Source organism: Neovison vison, chromosome 12, assembly GCF_020171115.1.
Source record: "Neovison vison isolate M4711 chromosome 12, ASM_NN_V1, whole genome shotgun sequence".
NCBI lineage: Eukaryota > Metazoa > Chordata > Mammalia > Carnivora > Mustelidae > Neogale > Neogale vison.
In genome coordinates, this window is record NC_058102.1 from 55,944,832 (window position 1) to 55,965,639 (window position 20,808).

At 42.6% G+C, this 20,808-nt stretch overlaps 1 protein-coding gene across 5 annotated transcripts in view; it reads right to left on the reverse strand.

Moving 5' to 3' along the window:
* Positions 1–9,287: 9,287 nt before the first annotated feature.
* The window catches only part of MANSC1 (MANSC domain containing 1), a 28,025-nt gene continuing 16,504 nt past the window's right edge, over positions 9,288–20,808 (reverse strand). For all 5 annotated transcript variants that reach the window (XM_044228640.1, XM_044228641.1, XM_044228642.1 and 2 more), the window contains exons 3-4: positions 17,500–17,640; positions 9,288–10,720 (exon numbers count right to left, since the gene is read on the reverse strand). In XM_044228640.1, the coding sequence (XP_044084575.1) occupies positions 9,753–10,720; positions 17,500–17,640 (1,109 nt within the window). In that variant the 3' untranslated portion in view covers positions 9,288–9,752. The remainder of the gene's footprint in view (positions 10,721–17,499; positions 17,641–20,808) is intronic.

A 20,808-nucleotide genomic window follows, 5' to 3' on the forward strand; every position in this document is an offset into this window, starting at 1 on the left:
GCTCATTTGGCGTGTCTTTATTGATTTCCACATCACTGAATGACTAGTGAAGGCTGTCACAAAGCCAAGTTATGAAGAAAGCATCAGTGATTGAACATTCGTAAAGTGCTTTTCAATCATTTTAGGATGCCTTGTAAACACCTTGTGAAACACTGATATCCCCATTCTAGAGCTGAGAATATTGAGAAAGAACCAGGAGATTAAGCTCTGTGCCCAGAGCTGGGATCAGAACATAAACGCCACTGTGTCTAAGGTCTGTTGTTTATCCACTGAGCTCAGGCAGCACTTTGGAATCATTACCATTTTAAAGCATTTTACTCTGGGTTGAGTGAATATTAAGGAATAGATCACATTTCAGCCTGGCAGACGCGAAAGTCTTGTTTTTAGTTTGTTTTTCTAAGTTTTAGTAGACGACATATGGGCTCCATTAACTTTACTATGTAGCACAATTTCGAAGATAGTTTCTCTTCCAAAATATTTTTCACCGTAATTTAACATTTTAAAGTTCAGCACACACCGTCAACCCCTGATACTTTGTTTTTCTCAGAGTTGTGACCTTTTCCTCTCCCCTGCAGGGGTGGAGGACCAGAGGTCATAAATCCAGCTAGGGATACCCGTTCTGTTATTGCCACTGCGTGGGAGTGGGGAGGATGAGAGTAACTGTGCCTGCGCTGGAAAAAGTCCTCCTAACGTAAGGGCTTTCCATTTTTTTTTTTTTCTTAGTTTTAAACATGAAGGAGAGGCAGAGGGAGAAGCAGGCTCCCCGCTGAACAGGGAGCCCGATGCAGGGTTCAATTCCAGGACCCTGGGATCATGACCTGAGCCGAAGGCAGCTGCTTAACCGACTGAGCCACCCAGGCACCCCTCCATTTTTTTTTAAAATAAGAAGTTTTGGGGGTTACCCCAACTCACTCCCCCATCCACCACCACCAAGTCTTAAGATTGCTGATGATGTTAACTGAAGGTGACGTGAAGAAAATCAGGATGTAGAGACTGACTGGAGTATGAGGCCCCCCCTGGCAGGCTCAGGCAAACGGGAAGGGAACATCCTTGGTAGCTCATCCTGTCTGCAAAAATGCATTGACCCCTGTTCCTCTCTACCCTGGGGCATGAAAAAAGGAGGAGGTGAGGCAGCAGCTCTGGGCCCATGCACCACTGGACGTGAACACCAGCGTGAACACCCTCATGGTTTGTTAGGGCTCACTAGCCAAGGCCGATCAATTTAGCACCGAGTGTACTTTCCTTAAATGTAAACCAATGACATCGATTCACTGGCTCATGGCTCATCTGTCCAAGTCCCTGGAATCCTCCCCTTCCCCCACTCTCCTTTCCTCTCTCACTTATAAACGTTTACACTAGCTTCAAATCCTTCTTCCTTCCACATTATCCTTTCAGATTTCTTCATTTTTTTATGTTTACTATGCATAAGCCTGCATTGAAAGACCTTCCAATATATAGGGTCAGGTATGTGTTGTGAGAGCTTGTAAGGTTTTCCTATGGTGGTGCAAGTTCACGGCTTTCAGGGACCGTGAGAACAGGTGAAGGGTCTGAGGAGATGGGCAGCTCCAGCAGAGTCCGCCAGTTCCACAAGTCTCCCATTTCCCAGAGAGCCATGCCACACAAGGCAGAGAGGATTCTGGGTGGGGAACAATGCTGCCAGGGCCTGAGGTGTTGAGGGCAGTGCTGGGGAGGGAGGAGACAAGAACAAGATGGATGGGGGGGGCACAGGACAGAAGTATGCAAGAGCCCACCACCATTCCAAATTTTTATCATTTTTGTCTGGCTGCCTTTGGGCTTCCCTTCATCCCACAAAAGAAAGGCCCCAAACCTTAGAGTTCAGAAGTCTGCAAGATGTTACAAGTAACAGATGCTTACTGATCACCAATTCAATGCACAGGCCAGCAGGAGCTGTTGCAGCAGAAAAAGCAAGGATGGAGAAGCAGAGGACAAGGTTGGGCAAGCTCTTCAATTCTCTGAACTGTATTTTTCTTATCCTTTAATGGGCTGTAATTAGGATGTGGTGAGGAAAAAAAAATAGGCTTGAGCCTCTAGCCACAGGTGACAAACAATAAATGACACTAACAGATAAAAAAGAAATGTAAAGTGCTAATTTTCCAGGCACTTTTCCATACTGCTGGGAAGACAAATTATCCATATAAAAAGATGAATACAGAAGGTTGCATAGTTGACCCTTGATAAAGACAGTATTTTAATATAATCGCTGAGACAGAATTTAGTCTTTAACAAGTCCCATGTGTCCTTATTTTCTATTATTTAAATGTAAATGGGTACTTCCCACTGAGAAAAGATGACAAACAAATATGACCAAAGACATTATAAATTGTATAATGTACAACGAAATTCAGGCTCAAAATTGGACCCTCCCCCTGGGGCACCTGGCGGGTTCAGTGAATAGGGCATGCAACTCTTGATCTCAGGGCTGTTAAGTTCGAGTCCTATGTTGGGTATAGAGATTAATTAAAAGTATAGAGTTTACTTAAAAGTAAAATATTTTTTAAAAAATTGGACCTTCCCCTCCTAATGTTCTGGGTGAGTGTGACACTAGATGCATTATTTCTATAGGGACTCAGTACAGTATGGTGGAGAAAATATTGAATCTAAAGGTTAGAGTTCTTGGTTTCAGTTTTGACTCTTTTGCTAAGCAATATCTTAATTTGGGAACAGAAAGCTTAGATTCTAGGCCTGATCATGGCTCTAGAGGTACTCTAAAAGTTACCTTTGAAATTAACCAAAATAGATGCTCCTGGGTGGCTCAGTTGGTTAAGCGTCTGCCCTCGGCTCAGGTCATGATCCTGGGGTCCTGGGATTGAGCCCTGCATCGGGGTCCCTACTCAGCAAGGAGCCTGCTTGTCTCTCTCTCTCTCTGCCTGCTGCTCCCCCTGCTTGAGCTCTCTCTCTCTCTGTCTCTCTCTTTCTGACAAATAAATAAAATCATAAAAAGTAAGAAAAAGAATAAAAAATAAAATGAGACAAAAAGGGGCACCTGGGTGGCTCAGTGGGTTAAAGCCTCTGCCTTCGGCTCAGGTCATGATCCCAGGTCCTGGGATCAAGCCCTACGTCGGGCTCTCTGCTCAGCAGGGAGCCTGCTTCCCTTCCTCTCTCTCTGCCTGCCTCTCTGCCTACTTGTGATCTCTGTGTGTCAAATAAATAAATAAAATCTTTTTTTTTAAATGAGCTAAAAATATAAGTGCACAAAGAAAAACAAATTCTGCCAGCTCACCGTCCTACAGGCTGAGTAAACGGTACTACCTCCCTTCTAAAGAGCAAAATAAACAAAACCAAAATGCTTATCCTCAGCACATGGTCTTAATTAAAATAAAAGTATACACTTTAGTGCTGTATAGACGTGGATTGTATCCCACTCTCCTAAAAAAGGCATGTAAGTGGGGTCTCGACTGGCTTCTCTCTTCATGATGTAGGAGCTGTTGCATGTACAGCTGATCACGTTACCTTCCATCGCTGAAAGGAATGAACTGTAACAAATAGGCTTTAAAGTTCACACGCGATCATTTACCATGTGTCTACTATGCATCAGGCCCACTATGGAGAATGGTGGACTCAGAATAACATTGTTCTCTAATGTATCAGTCCGGTGGTGGAATATATAAACTGATACGTTGTATGCGAGGATCTTGCTAATGGTATAAATCAACAGCCGAGCCAGAAATCTGGGAGGAGGAATGCTCTCCTGGGAGACTCTGGGAAGACTGTGGTGGAGATGATGTTTGAGTTGAGTCTTGAGAGGCAAGTGGAACTTTGCCAGGTGAAGAAAGAGAAGGGTATTTATGAGCAGAGGGAATAGAGTGGCTCAGGAAAGTGCCTAGCACATCCGAGAAATAGCGAAGAGAGATGTGTAGCTGCAGCCCAGGTTTTGTGGGAAGGAAGGTGGATGGACAGATAGTTTGGGGCAAGAGATGGGGAGCTTTGTTATCCCACACTCAGGGGGGAGTCACCCCTGTAGTCAACAGGGGACCACAGAGGTATAGTACATGGTGTATTGTATGTGTTGTGCTTTTATCTTCTTTTTATTTTTTATTTTTCACAAGATTTTATTTATTTATTTGTTTAGAGCATGCTCATGAGCCAGTGAAGGGGGAAGGGGCAGAGGAAGAAGGAGAGAGAATCTTTTTTTTTTTTTAAACAGTATTCATTATTTTTTTTTTTAAAGATTTTATTTATTTATCAGAGAGAGAGAGTTGAGAGAGCGAGCACAGGCAGACAGAATGGCAGGCAGAGGCAGAGGGAGAAGCAGGCTCCCCGCCGAGCAAGGAGCCCGATGTGGGACTTGATCCCAGGACGCTGGGATCATGACCTGAGCCGAAGGCAGCTGCTTAACCAACTGAGCCACCCAGGCGTCCCAGGAGAGAGAATCTTAAGCAGGCTCCACACCCAGCATGGCGTCGGGTAGGGCTTGAACCCACGACCCTGAGATCATGACCTAGTTCAAATCAATAGTGGAGTGCTAGGGGGTCCTGGGTGGCTCAGTGGGTTAAGCCTTTGCCTTAGGCTCAGGTCATGTCTCAGGGTCCTCGATCAAGCCCTGTGTCAGCCCTCTGCTCAGCAGAGAGCCTGCTTCCCTCTCTCTGCCTGCTGCTCTGCCTACTTGTGATCTCTCTGTCAAATAAATAAAATCTTAAAAAAAAAACAAATAGAAGAGAGTCAAGACACTTAACCGACTGAGCCACCCAGGCACCCCAAGATTTTATTTTTAAGTAACCTCTACACCCAGCACGGGACTTGAACTTACAACCTTGAGATCAAGAGACTCCAGCTCCACTGACTCAGCCAGCCAGGCACCCTGTGCACGCATGTGTTTGTCATACTTTTAAGGTAACGGGAGGTTGTGCAGAGGGAGTGTGTAACTTGGCAGTAAGGAAAAACAGGTTAGGAGACCAAACAGGAGGTGGCGGGGGGAAGGGCTGACTTTGAGAAGCACTTCTGTTTTGTTTTTTTTTTTTCCCCCCTGAAGTGGGATTCTTTATTGGAACTTAATGTTTACATTGACAGATTACTGGACCCAAATGTTTATAACAGTTTTTTTTTTCAGTGTTCCAAAATTCATTTTTTATGCACCACACCCAGTGCTCCATGCGATACGTGCCCCCCATAATACCCACCACCAGGCTCACACAAGCCCCCCACTCCCCCTTCAAACCCCTCAGTTTGTCTCTGAGTCCACAGTCTCTCATGGTTTGTCCTCCCCTCCGAATTTCCCCAAGTCACTTGAGAAGCATTTCTGAAAGAGAAGAGATAATATGTGCTAAACACTGGATATGGAGGCTGAGGGGGAGGCAGAAATAGAGTGTGACTTTGAAGTTGCTCAATACAAGGGAGACTGGGAGGCTGGTGGTACTGTTGACTGAGGTCAACTCAGAACAGGTTGGGTTCTTGACTCCAGTGTGCTCCTGGCTTAAGAATCAACACTGACAGCACCACAGGTGGTCAGTGCCCAAACAAGAAGACAGGATATCAGCCGCTGACAAAGTGCACGAAGCCTACCCTAGAATGAGACAACTGATCTTAATTGCCAGACTTTGGGCTAAAAGCAAAACATAACTTAAAAGTTCTTTAAGGGGAACCTGGGTGGCTCGGTCAGTTAAGTGTCCAACTCTTGGTTTCAGTTCAGGTTATGATCTCACGGGTTGTGGGCTTAGGATTCTCCTTTTGCCCCTCTCCTTGCTTGTGTGCATACTCTCCCTCTCAAAATAAATAAATAAATATTTTTTTAAAAGTCTCTTTAAGTAGTTCTGAACAGTTCGGTTAACACCATTTAAAAGCTGTTTTCTAGGGGCTCCTGGGTGGCTCAGTGGGTTAAGCCTCTGCCTTCAGCTCAGGTCATGATCTCAGTGTCCTGGGATCCAGCCCCACATCAGGGGCTGAGCAGGGAACCTGCATCCCCCTCTCTCTCTGCCTCTCTGCCTACTTGTGGTCTCTATCTGTCAAATAAATAAATTAAATCTTAAAAAAAAAATCTCTTTTTTAAAATGTGTCTCATTTATTGCAAACCTCTTTTTTGGTTACACTGTGTATGATTTCCAATTAAAAGAATGTAGAGTGAGAATGCTGGAGCCGGATTACCTGGGCAGGTGACCCTAGGCAAGACTTCAACCTCTTGTGCTTCAGTTTCCTTGTTTGCAAAATAAGTTCTTCATGAGGCTGTTACAGGAGTAAGTTCATAAATGTAGAAGTGTGCCTGGCACATTGTCAAGTACATTATAAGTATTTGCTATCATTATTAATAAATAATAGAATTCTCAACTAAAAATGGTATAAATGTTAGAGACTTATCATGGAACAAGATTTTAAGTGGACTGTTCCAGAGCTGGTGCTGTTGCTTGATAACCAAGTTATGAAGGACCAGTCTCTTCCCATATAGCACTTTGCCATACTCAGCTTGTTAGTGATGTCTCCCTTCATGGTGGCAGAAAGGCTGCAATTGCTCCAAGTATCAAGCCCTTACACGACTGGCATTCCAAGTAGGAAAGAAGGGTTGGAAGGAAAAAGGACTTTTTTCTTTGTGCCGCCCTCACTTATTAAGGAGGAGAATTTTTCCTAGAAGCCCCTAGTAGGTTTCCTTTCAGCTAGAACTGGGCCATGGGCCCATGCCTAACTTCAAGAGGAAGTGGGAAAAACTCTGACACTTCTAACCTACAACAAACGAGGCAAAAGTGAAACTGGGGCCGGCTGTTGTATGGATAACTGCAGCGCCTTCCACAGCCTTCTAAGTAGTTTCAAGGATGCCTCACTCAGGCAGAGGGTTCTTGAGAAATAAGACTGTAGAAGTCTTTATTCAGAGCGAGTCAGCCTCTGAAGGCTTCACCCTTCAGAGGTCATTAGCTGTTTTAAGAATAGCTTTTGAGGCATAATATTCCATTGTATGTATGGACCACATCTTCTTTATCCATTTGTCTGTTGAAGGGCATCTTAGCTCTTTCCATAGTTTGGTGACTGTGGCCATTGCTGCTATAAACATTGGGGTACAGATGGCCCTTCTTTTCACTCCATCTGTATCTTTGGGGTAAATACCCAGTAGTGCAATTGCAGGGTCATAGGGAAGCTCTATTTTTAATTTCTTAAGGAGTCTCCACACTGTTTTCCAAAGTGGCTGCACCAACTTGCATTCCCACCAACGGTGTAAGAGGGTTCCCCTTTCTCCACATCCTCTATGGTCCATATATATACAATGGAGTATTATGTCCCCATCAGAAAGGATGAATATCCAACTTTTGTATCAACATGGGCAGGACTGGAGTAGATTATGCTGAGTGAAATAAGTCAGGCAGAGAGGGTCAATTATCACATGGTCTCACCTGTGGAACATAAGGAATAACACAGAGGACATTGGGTGTTGAAGAGGAGAAGTGAGTTGGGGGAAAGTGGAGGGGGAGACAAACCATGAGAGACTGCGGACTCTGAGAAACAAACTGAGGGTTTTGGAGGAGAGTGGGGTAGGGGGTTGGGTGAGCCTGGTAGTGGGTATTGAGGAGGGCATGGATCACTGGGTGTGATGCATAAACAATGAATCTTGAAACACTGAAAAAATAAAATAAAGTTTAAATAAATTAAAAAAAAAAAAAGAATAGCTTTTGAACCCAGGAAAAGTCCCTGTTGGTAAAATATGGAGAGGATATTTTTTAGCAGGGCTTCCTTCCTAATATTCAGGTTCCTTCTTAGCTGTCAACTTCCCTTCCCACAAACCAAAGGAGGGGGCTCATAATTCAGTTCACCTTGTCTAAAAGGTTGACCAAGCTAGTCACTGTTAGTTACTTGCAAGAAAGCATAGGCAGGCTCTCTTCACTGACCCAGCAGCAGTGGGTTATAAACAGGGAGAGCTGCATGAGAAGAGCTACTCTTTCCTCCTTAGATGCATGTCTTAAATCCAGCTGCTTCCCCACAATGCACATCCTGGACTCTCTACCAGAGTCGGGGCCCAAAGCACCCCTCATCTGGGCTCCTGCTCAAGTCTCTCCCTTGCCAGAAAGAATGCGGTGCAAAAAGGTAGACAGAGAGCTATGAAAGAGCCAGAAGAAAATGTTTCTAATCACCCACAGAAAGCCAGATTCCCACTAACCAATTCTGTTAACAAAGAGAGTAGACATTTTAAAATTCCAAGGCATTTAGTTACTAATCTGATTCTGGCCTACATGTGGATATTCAATAAATACTTGTTAAATTGATTCAAAGTTTTATTTATTCAACCTACTTAAAGCTTATGTAAACCCCTTGGAGATTTGTGTCAAGCTGTTAAGTTGGAAAATATATGAAAAGTAGAATATTCACTAGACCGGCTTTCCTGTTAATGAGCTTTATGAGCTTAGTGTAAACTGGTGTGTGTGTGTGTGTGTGTGTGTGTGTGTGTGTGTACGCAGCAGCAGCAGCAGCAGCAGCAGCAGCAGCAGCAGCAACAGCAGCAGCAGGAGGATGTAAGGAGGAAACAGGAGAAAAGCCTGTTTCTGTCATTTCCCACGTTTGTCTTCATTGCTGTACTTACTAACCAGCTACTGCCCTCTAGTGCTCACTGTGTTAAATTCCCTTCTGAATTCCATTTTCATCTAAAAACCCAGGACTCCAGGAAGGGACAATGTCTTGTTTTGCAGATGAGCAAACTGAAGTCCAAAGACTGAGGTGTCCAACTGACCCAGGCGCTTTCCTGGATTCTTAGGTATCTAACTGTAACTCATCCGGCGAACCCTTTTTATTAAATGCCATGCCTCAGACATTTCAATAACTAATCAATAAAAATTATAGCATGTTTGTCGTACACCAGAAACTAATATAACACTGTGTGTTAACTCCACTGGAGTTACAAATAAATAAATGTTTAAAATGCACATAAAAATTACAGCAGCATAATCATTTAACAATAAATAATGTTGTGTTATCTGTTATTTTCCATGTTATTCCAAATAAAGCCAAAATTGACTGTTGGTGAAATTTTGGTAAGGATTTCTAAATATTGTTGCTATGTTTTAAACTTGGTGAAGTTTAGATAATTCCTGTATTACTTTTGGGGGCAGGGGGGCAGGATATTTAACCAGAATGGACCCAAAGTAGACTTGGCTACTTATCAGAATTGACTTATCACTATCTCCACATAGGCTAATCTTCTGCTAGAATTCTCCCAAAGGAATCTCTTTGCTCACTGATGGGAAAGGGGGGGGGGTGTTTGCCATTTTAACTTAGAACACATATTTTCATCATTTAATCATTTTGCTGGTGGGAATAAATTGTAAGTTATCCAGCTGGATGCGTCACTTACAAGAACATTACTGAGTAACAAAAGATTTATTCAAATATTTAATTGGAAGGAAATACATCTGGAATAACTTTTATTGGAATTCATATAAAAAGGAAAGTAAATCCATTAGAATTAATATCATAAACAGTTGGCTTTATCTGGAACCAGAAATGTTAATGAACTGGAGCCCAAAAGTCCTAACCACTTTTCCTTGCAAAAAGCCAGTCATTTTTTAATTTATATGCCAATTACACTTTATTACTTTAGGTTGAGCTTTGTTTTCAGCAAATATTTTAGAGTGAAGTCACTCAAATTACCTAATTAGTTTCCTTTCTCCTCTTGTCTTCAAACACCAAGCAAAAAGAAAGTTGTAGGGGGCATCTACCTTCTTCAGGATGCTTCAGAAATCCTGCTATGACCGGTGAGTCAGCAGGAAGTCACTGGGTTGGGGCTACTAGTAACTACGTGAATTAAGAGACATCTAGTTTCCTTCTTAGATGTCAACATAGATCCCATTGATCAAATAATCCAGTCTCGAATAACGTCTCCTGTGGAGGGATTCTGAGAACATTCTACCCAAAAGGACAAGGCCTATGGCTAGGAACAGAACCCCAAAGAGCAGGGTTCCGATGAGGAGCCATTTTTCAAATGGAAGGCCGTGTTGACTTTCTGGAATACTGTTCAGGGAGGAACCACCGGGTCTGGCCTTCTCATTTTCCTGGGAAGCAGTTTTATTTGGAGCAGAAGAAACCACATCTGACAAAAGCAGCATAGCTGCAGATGAATCCACAGTTGACAGAGAAAGTGTAATGGGGTTACTCTGGGCATCCTCTGTGTTTGAAGTGAGGCTGGAAATTTCTTGAAAGGGGACCGTTTCTGCGGGGCTTTTCCAGTCTATGGGCGCCTCAGAGATGGCATTTGAAACGGCTGCTGTAGTTATGCTAGCTTTGGGTATAACCACAGCATGGGTCAAAACGGTAGACAAGAGGGTTGTGGGGGGCTGCAACTTGCCCGGGGTTAGGGCTGGAGCTGAGGTGGCCATCTCTGGTTCAGAAGTCACAGAAGGTATCACGGGAGCATTGGTGGTAGGGGGCAATGCAGGCTTTTGGGGGGTAGAGGTGATACGCTGAGAAGCAACGGTCATCATCGTAGGGAGCATTGTCACATGTTCAGGTAGGAGACGAGCTATTTTTTGCTCTGAGGAAAAATGTGAACTCGGTGAATGGCCTTTTTCTTTATAAACAGGGAACGGTGTACTTGCCTGACCAATCTTGAATAGTTTTTCCGAGTGATCTGAGGATCCAAACTTCTGAGAAAATGCATCTCTCCAGAAACTATCCGTGGGCTTTGAATACCCTGTAGGGGTGGGTGTGATTCCCCGTGAAGACTGGCCATAGATAAGAGAATCTTCTTGAGTTAACGCTGGGCTTGGTGAGTTTGTTCTGGCCAAAGCTGGAAAATCTGAAAAATGTAAAGAAAAATAAAAGGAGACTTAAATATTTCCATGCTAAGGCAGGTTAAAAAAAGACAAACATATCAGCTTGTTCAGTAAATCCCCAAACTGTTGAAACTTGACATTTCGTAGAAACTTGCGCAAAATGGAAAAATACAAATTGCTAAATCCGAATCTGGTGACACTGCCTCTCTACCAGATGCTGTGGTTTATTTCTAGAGTGATGGGACAGAGGAGAAATGTGTGGAGGAGGACCAGGCAAATTAAGGAAGAGGTGGGAGGAGCAGAACAAAGGAGCTAAGAGGAGCTCGGGAGGTTTAGGAATGTGGGGACACATAGGGGGCTGAGGCCAGGGAAGAGAGCTGGGCCAGGGGGACGCCGCAGGAACTGGCAGAGAGAAGGCTCCCTGGGAAACCAGCAATCACCAAGGAGAGACTTCACAGCAAGGGCGGCCCACAGACAAGAACAGTAATAGAGGCCTGGGGCAAAGAGGAGCAGAGGCAGAACCTGGGACATTTGCCTGACACAGGGAGGATTCCTGTGGGCCCAGAGGGATGGTCTGGTCTCCTCCCAGGGCAGAGAGGCCAAGGCAGCAGCCGAAGGCTGGTGACATTTTCCAATTTAAAAAAAAAAAAAAAATAGGTTTTGGCACCACACTCCGGGGAGGAAGGCGATCTGGGAGATTTAAATTTGACTCTCAGAGATTACCATTTCAGAGCCAATGTCTTAAATCGGAGGACAACGGAACCAATATTTGAAATTATGATGGCCACAGGGCTGCGATAAAGAGCAGAAAATCACACAGTTCTGAGGGCTGCTGGGGAGCAACCAGCCTCAGATCCTCCTCAGGGGTAAGAGAAATTTTAGAACTGTGCTCTTAGTCTCACACGCCATTCATCACAGCTCCACCTGGAAAGGCTTTTTGGAGCCATGGGAGCAGGGAATGATCATTTGAATTTCTCTATGTCACTCTGCTACTTGGCCGGTCATTTCACTTAGATTTGAACTGCGGCAAACACAAGGAAGGAAGAAAAGGAATTTCTTAGCATTCATCAGTTCATTCTTCCCTGTTCGCTTTCCCCTTTTCTTCTTCAGTTCCTCCCAATGCCGGTTTCTGAACCAGACCCCACTCTCCTCTCTGCTAACAACCAGATCCAGAGGCAACTTGAGATTTATAATATCTTTGACTGGTCTGTAAGCTTCACACGCCAAAGAGGTCCTTTAAAACTGTCACTCGTCAGGGTGCCTGGGTGGCTTAGTTGGTTAAGCGGTTGACTTTTGACTTTGGCTCAGGTTATGATCCCAGGGTCGTGAGATAGAGCCCAACATCAGGCTCTGTGTGGAGACTGCCCAAGATTCTCTTTCCCTCGCCCTCTGCCCCTCCCCCTGCCTGCCCACATAAGCATAAATAAATAAAATCTTAAAAAAGAACTGTCACTTACTTGTCCATCTAGGACAGGGGTCAGCAAATTATGACCCGAGGGCCAAATCTGGCTTGCCACTTCTCTTTGTATGGCTTATGAGCTAAATTCTACATTTTTAAACAGTTGACAAAAATCAAACAGGATACTATTTTGTGACACATGACAATTACATAAAATTCCAATCTCAGTATCGCAAATAAAGTTTTATTGGCATGTAATGGTGCTCATTAGTTTAGACATTGGCTGTGGGTACTTCGTACTACAAAGACATAGGTGAGTAACAACAGATTGTATATGGCCCATAAATCCTAAAATGCTGGCCTGGGAAGCCTAAAGTACTTATCCTTTTGCCCTCAAAAGACGTTTGTGGACACCTGCTCTAGGATATAGTACTTTAATCCAAAATAGAATTTGGAGGATTGCAATGCCTGTCTCCTCCGACAATGCTGAAGGAAAGAGTTTCTGCTGCAGGATATACCACACTGATAGACAACAACACTATGAGAGAAACTGCATCTATATTTTTAGGTAGTATCAGATATTTTTTTAAAAAGAACAGGACTCAACATAGTTCATTTCTTTTTTTTAAAAAAGATTTTACTTATTTATTTATTTCAGAGAAAGAGAGCACGAGCAGGGGGAGCAGCATAGGGAGAGGGAGAAGCAGATAGCAGGAAGCCCAACGTGGGGTTCGATCCCACGGTCACTACTTAAGACAAAGGCAAAGGCTTAACTGACCGAGCCACCCAGGCACCCCAACATATCTCATTTTAAAGTTCCCAAAAAATACTAGTTAACTCAATGCTCTGTGATGTGTAGGAACTCAGAACTTAAACAAAGCCATTGACAAAAAATGACCAAAACAGCTGCTTCTTTCTCAAGAGTGCAAGCCCATAAAGAAAGCAGGGCTAGGGCTAGTCCCATTTCTTGATAAGATTCATCTATTGGCAAAGATCCTAGAACCACCCAGGGATCCTCAACACCTGCTCTGTTTACCTCACCCACTGATGTTTGCCATCGGGGTGTAGTGCTTTTTCTCGCTCATGCAGAGATGAGCCAGAGGGGACTGAGAAACAGCCCTGGGCCCTCAATCCCTCTTCTGAGTTTCACTCTCAAGGGACTTTACGAACTAAAAAACTTGGGGACTGACTATTCCTTGGAAACCAGCTGAGCAAACAAACTCCCAATTTATTCTCTCTCTGAATACCCCCCTTCTAGTCCTTAGTAAATGGGACATACCATGAAGCTGAAAGAAAATTGAATAATGCCAAGTTGCAATGGTTTTATAGCATGGACGGAGTATGCTGTCATCTTTCAAACTTTTGGTCTTTAAATATTAGCCAATCAGTTACAGGAAATAGAGTTCATCAGGAAACAAACCACCAAACAGATATCTATTTAATTTCACTCTAAACAGGAAGCAGATAGTTTATTTTTATGGGGAATCTTAATCCATCAACATGGGCAGATTCGTAAATAGAATTACAAGCTTAATTTGTAAACATCCTGTAGATTAAAAAGTCAAGGACACTCTAATGTCCAAGGTTGGTGCCACTTTGCTCTGAGTTGTCAATCAACCTGCTCTGGGCTGGTGTCGCCCCCTGGTGGCTCCCACAGGCACTGTTTGATTCCAATTTTCCAATTCCAATTTATTACCTTCATACTCTTTCCCGAAAAGGTTTATACTCATGCCAAGTTCCCTTTTCTCCCATTTCCACTGAAGAGAATCTTTACCACACACTCCCTTTTACACATGCACTACAAAAGCAACAATATTACAAAGTATTATGAAAATTATAAAACAAATTCAACTATAATTTTTGTCATTATGTCCCAACGACTATTAACATGTTTGTATATCTTAAAGTTACATTTTTTTCAGGTTTTTATCTGAAATTGTGTTTATTTACATACCTTAAACTTATTTTGTTTTAAATTTTACTTATTTATTTGACAAAGAGAGAACACAAGCAGGGGGAACAGCAGAGGGAGAGGGAGAAGCAGGCTCCCCACTAAATAGAAAGCCTGGCGTGGGCTCGATCCCAGGATGCTGGGATCATGACCTAAGCCAAAGGCAGATGCTTAACCGATTGAGCCACACAGGCATCCCCTTCAAACTTATTTTTTAATATCTGCCATCACATTCTTTCAAGTAGATACATCATATTTTACACCCAACAGTTCTCTGGCAATTGGATATGTATGTTGCTTCTATTTTTCACTCTTTAAACTAATTATATAATAAACAGCTTCAAATCAATAGCTTTTTCTTGTTTTGTTGTTGTGTCTTTAGATTATATGGAAGTTGAATTACTGGAGTAAATTACCTATAATTTCTTTAACACTGTGCTTTGGGGTGCATGGGTGGCTCCGACAGTTAAAGCCTCTGCCTCCAGCTCAGGTCATGATCCAAGGGTCCTGGGATCGAGCCCCCCATCAGGCTCTCTGCTCAGTGGGGAACCTGCTTCCCCCTCTCTCTCTCTGCCTGCCTCTCTGCCTACTTGTGATCTCTGTCTGTCAAACAAATGAACAAAGTCTTAAAAAAAACCCACTGTGCTTTAATGACAAAATAAAAGACAGACATAAGGAAACACACAGATAATGGAAGAAGGAACAGAATGAAGAGGTAGTGAGAAGGGATAAGAGAGAGAGAACATTATGGTCCAGCTTCCATATGATGGGAGTTCCAGAAGGAGAAGAACAAATGTTCCAATTAGTGTCTTGAGCCCCGAACTCTTTGAAAAATAAGACTGGGATATCCATCTCTGGCTTAATACCACTCCTGATTGTCTAATGCAATGGTTGAGGTGGCCAAAGGGAACAGCAAGAAGTATTACCACCACCCCATAAGCCCCAGTTTTTTAGCGAAGGAGATATATATATATATATATATATATATATATATATATATACATACACACACACACACACACACAGGCACGAAGTGAAGGAGCCATACACATCAGGGACAGCCACTCTGGGAAGGGATCAGGACAAGACACTGTCCGTGTAAAGGAAGGTCTTGAGTGTTTTGAGAAGCCTCATTTGTTCTATGCCTTATGTTTTTAAAGATCATAATTTTACATTGTACATGATTTCAAGTTACTGTACATACAACATGCCACTTTAACTCTTTGTAAGAATACAGCTCAGCGACACTGAGTATATTCACCTTGTCTGCAATTGTCACCCTCACCCATTTCCAGAACTTTCTTCATCTTGCAAAACTGAAACTTTGTACCTTGTGCAAGTTTTCTTATACTTGGGTTTATATCATTACTTAGGAAGAATTCACAAAAATAATTTGTGATTTACATTCCTGCTTAAAGGAAAGTTTGATACATCTGGCTCATTATCCAAAACTCAGACACAGGCTCACCCAGGGGACAAGGCAGAGTCTGTGCCCAGGCCCCCCTGGTAGTTCATTCCCCAAAGTACCTCACACATAATACAGTCAGGAGAGAACCTTTGAGGGGGTGCCTGGGTGGCTCAGCATTTAAGCAGCTGACTCTTGATTTTGGTTCAGGTCATGCTCTCAGGGTCCTGAAATCGAGCCCCATGTTGGGTTCCACACTCAGAACAGCGTCTGCTTGTCTCTCTTCCTCTGCTCCTCCTCTTGTTTTCTCTCTCTCTCTCTCAAATAAATGAATAAAATCTTAAAAGAGAGAGAGAGAGAGAGAAAGCCCTTGTTTACACTCCCAACCCTAAAACCAGTGTCCCCAAACCTTCCCCAGCTCAGTAGATGGTGCCAACATCCATGTAGACAGTCAAGCTAAGACTCAACTCTAATGCTTCTCTCTTTCCCATCGTCACACCCCAACCCACACCATCAGCAAGTCCTGTCAGCTCTACCTCTGAAACGGGCACATATTTACTTCTCTTTATGTCCTCTGCCACCTCTCTGGTCCACAGTGCCATGGTCTCTCACTTGGATCTTGCCTGCCCCTCCCACCCTGTCTTCCCACTCCCCCTCTTGCTCCTTGTCCATTCCCAGTAGAACAGTCCCAGTGAGTTTTGAGATATCACCTTGAAAACACCACCCTACATTCCCGCTGAAAATCTCCCAATGGCTTCCTGTTGCAGACCTAAAATAAGAACTTCCTCCCCTGGCTTTCAAAGCTTTATGTGATCTCCCTGCTTTTCAGACTTTTTGCATATCTCTCTTTGTATAGTTCACTATGAGTCAGCCAGCTGGGACTGAAGTGTTTGTTCTTCAAACACTCCAAAACTATTCCGCCTTAGGATACTGGAATGGGCCACTTCCTCTGCCTGAAGTTCTTCCCAGATCTCACATCTGACTTTGTCCTGTGCAGATCTCAGTGGAGGGGTTACAGATGGGGTTCACAGATGCTTCCTCTGATCACCTAATCAAGATGGTCCACTCAGTGATCATCTATTACATTGTCTTTGCTCACCCGCATAGCACTTGTGACTCTATTTTTCTTGATTACTTATTTATCATGGTCCTTGTCTCTCTCCTAAAATATAAGTGCTCAAGGTAAGGACCTTGTTTTTCCTTTTTAGTGTTATATTTTTGTGTCCTTAGAGTGGAATAAATGTTTGGCACCTGGACAATGCTAAGGAACATTTGTTGTTCATTGAGTAGATGAACAAATAGAATATTATTTATAGCCAAGGGTGTCATGACAAAAACTTTTTCTAAAACTTAAATCAAAGGAAACTTGATACTGAAAGCATCTCATCCTGAAAATCTAACAAGCCAAAATCTCACCAAGACATATCTGAATAATTCTATTATTTGTAGTTGTTTAGTTTCTGTATTCTGAACAATATGTTTAATATGGAGACCATATTTCCAATGCCTTGTACAGAATTTGGCCAATGATGGCTGCTCAGTAAATACTTCTTGAGTGAACTTCCCTCCAGGTCTGGATAATAAAATCCAGTGTGTTGGATTTCAGCCATTGTTATTATGAAATGATCAGAACTTAAAGACAAACATACTGGAATTTTGCACTCACATAGGTCTTAATTAACTCTTTGAAAACAGTCTCTCTGGGCCCTGGAGACCTTATTCCAGTGTTGTTTACATTGTTCTCAAGAGGTGTTTCAAAATGTTGTCATGAAAGGTCTATGTGCCCTTTATCTCAGGAAGGTAAAAACAAAAGCTACACAACACAAAATATTATCATTTGGAGCTCTTTCATTGGAAAGATCACTTTTTTCATTGGAAAAAAGATGTTTGATTTAATAAACTGAACTTTAAATCATGATAATTTTCCAGTGTGCCTATTTACAACCACTTTTGGCAGTTTCACTTAGACTCTTGTAGAAAATCTTTCACATGAACCACATCCTTAAATAATTCCGATCACCAAGATAGAGAACAATGTTATTCTTACCTCTAATTATCCTGTAACTCATAAGTCCCTTTGCTGGTTTCAGCGGACAAGCTTCCTCGCTGGGACAGAAAAAGAGGTAGCAGTTGGGTTGTCTAGCTGTTTTTCGAGTGTCGAAGATCATCAAGTTACATGCTTTGTCTCCTGCAATGAAAGGCTTCCTAAGCATTATACCGAAACAGGATATTTTGAAGAGCAGGCAATGATTTATTCTGCAATCCAACACAAACACTTTCGTTCAGTGTTCACTTGCTGGCTGACCGCTGACTCATTTCCTCTTCCTTAGTCACATAAAGCAATTTGTAAAGACCTTGGGTTTAAATATCAGAATTAAGGTAACTCTGGTGAAACCAATTTTAAATAGTACGTTTAATTCTTTTCTAAAAAAATAGTACATTTAATTCTTTAGGTAAGACTTCCATTTGCTAAAATATCCATTGAAACGTCCACAGAAATACTGATTTCCCAATCTTTACACAACCCACAACTGAGTTGGGACTTAAGAAATGGATCTAACCTAATGATTTCTTGTATCTCTTGTATCCTGAAGGCAGGCACCTATCTCAGACACCTCTGAAGCCATGAGTCCGGCTTTCTTGGGTAGAATTACTAAAGTCAGCATCAATCTCTCATGCCTCCTTCCACAAAGAATCTGAGTAGCATATGAAATACAGAGCCTATTTTTTTTACTTTTACCAGTATCATCCTTCTTTTGATTTTTTTTTTCTTTACATTTCTACTCTTCCTTATTTCTGCTTTTCTATTTTCCTTCCTTTCCAGCTTTTCACTTCTAGCTTTTATTTCTGGCTTCTTTTTCTCTTCTTCTGCCCAATAGAAGTTATTCTTTCTATTCATCATGGCCTAGAGCTGGCTTTGGCCTCAATCTAGTACAGTTTCACTTCTTGGCTTATGACCCCTGAGGGATCAGTATACCCGTGGTCAGGATGAAGGTTAAGAGGCATGTAGGCTAATTATTAAAAATGCATGCTCTTTCTCACCATACACACAAATGCATACGCACACACATAACAATGTGTTAACTAACCTTGTTCTGGTAATCATTTTGTAATACATACACGCATCAAATCATCACACTCTGTATCTTTAGTTGACACAATGTTACATGCCCAATATATCTCAGTAAAGTTGGAAAAGCAGAAACCCTGCGTAACCTAGCCATTAGCACCACGTCTTCAAATCAGACAATGGTTAGGATCAACCTTGACTTCCATATTTGGAAATAAGACTCAGTGAGCTTCTGTGGGGGATCTGATCCTGTCCACTCTCCATTACCCAGGCAATAAGAGATATACTTTAGCTTTTCCTTTCTCAGCAATGGGATAATTCTGCAATACCACTTTTGGGGGGCCACATAGGTAAAGGGGAAGGTGCATAAGCCCCCACGTTGTATGCAAAATTTTATGTCCTTTGTCCTTACAAGCATTTTTCTAGAGTCTGTGGCTACCAGCAAATTGTCAAAGTGCTTTTTTGAATCCTAAGCAGCTAAAGACCATTGCTCAATAAATGAGGAAAAGGGGCGCCTGGGTGGCTCAGAGGGTTGAGCCTCTGCCTTTGGCTCAGGTCATGATCTCAGGGTCCTGGGATCGAGCCCCGCATTGGGCTCTCTGCTCAGCGGGGAGCCTGCTTCTCCCTCTCTCTGCCTACTTGTGATTTCTGTCAAATAAATAAATAAATGAAAAGAGGAAAAAGTCTGAAATCCGTTAAATGCGACCCACAATTACCTCTGCTTACAGTAAAGCAGTAACAGTAAATTTCCTTGTACAATAAGGCAGCAAACCCCATTTCTTACTAAACACCCCCTATGGAACTGAAAAGCAACGCAAGGTTTCCTGTGTTCCAGCAGATACCCACAAGCCATTCAGTCCTGTTTGCAGATGATTTTCTATTTCATATAAGTGTTGATAGCATGTAAAGAAAAACTGGAAATTTAAATTAAATCTCTGTATTTTCCATAAATTGGTCTAAAAGCATGTTCAAAGGCACACTGCCGAGTTTAAGAAGACCACTGAAGGGTGTTTTGTTTTGTTTTGTTTTTTTTGTCCTCCTGACATCAAATATGTGGTATTGTTTCCACACTAATTCTCCAATTCTCTGACACCAACTGAGTGTCTTATAATTCAATTCAATTCTTACACTAACTACCTGGAGTTACCATCAGACTCCATAGGTTTAAAGGGTTCAGTCCCATAAGACTGTCCTCACTTAGATGCCAGTAAAAAGTATCAGGTCCTTTGGCAGGGGGTGGGGAGGAGTGGGGGCGCTTGGGTGGCTCAGTTGGTTAAGGGTCTGACTTAGGCTCAAGGTCACAACCTTGGAGTCCTAGGATTGAGCTCTATGTGGGCTTCCAACTCAGTGAGGAATCTGTTTCTCCCTCTTCTTTTGTCCCTCCCCTGGCTTGTGCATGCTTTCTCTCTCTCTCTCTAATAATAATAATAATAATAAAAAGTATCAGGTCTGAGGTTACTCACGTTTCTGCCCCATGTGGCTATAAATTCAGGTTCTCACCACACGCGACCTCGGAATTGATAATTTGTTAGAACTACTCACAGAACACAGGAAAAAGCTACACTTACTATGACAGTTTATCAAAAAGACAGAAATGAACAGCTAGATGAAGGGTACAAAGGGCAAGGTCTAGAAGGTCTGGACTGCAGGAGCTTCTGTTTCTTGAGGCTGGAGGGTACCACCTTCCAGATACATGGATGTGTTTGCCAACTTGGAAGCTGCCTAAAACTATGGTTTCAGGATTTTTATGGAGATTTCAATATGTGGGTTCATTGATGACTGAATTCAATTATGTGGGTTCACTGGTGACTGAATTCAATCTCCAGCCTCTCTTTTTTTACTTGGACGGGGGTATGGGGCTGAAAGTTCCAAACTTCTAAACAAGGCTTGGTCTCTCTGGTGACTGATACCCATCCTGAAGCTATCTAGGGAGCCACTAAGAGTCACCTCATTAGCACAAACTCAGGTGTGTTGAAAGGGGCTTAGAATGAAGAACAAAAGAAGCTCCTCTTCAGGAAATTGTGAGGTTTTTAGGAGCTCTGTGCCAGGAACCAAGAACAAAGATTATATGGATATATTTCTTTCTATACCACACCCATTATAGAAAGAAAAGAAACTAAAGACATAACAGAAAACACATGGTTGGGTTGGCTAGGAAGCGAGGTTAAGGACCATCAGTCCAGCGTCCACTAGCTCTTCTAGGGTCCTTGATGGCGAGACATCATCCATCTTTTTCATTGTTTTGTCTCCAACACCTAGGAAGACACTTGGAGCTCAATAAATTGT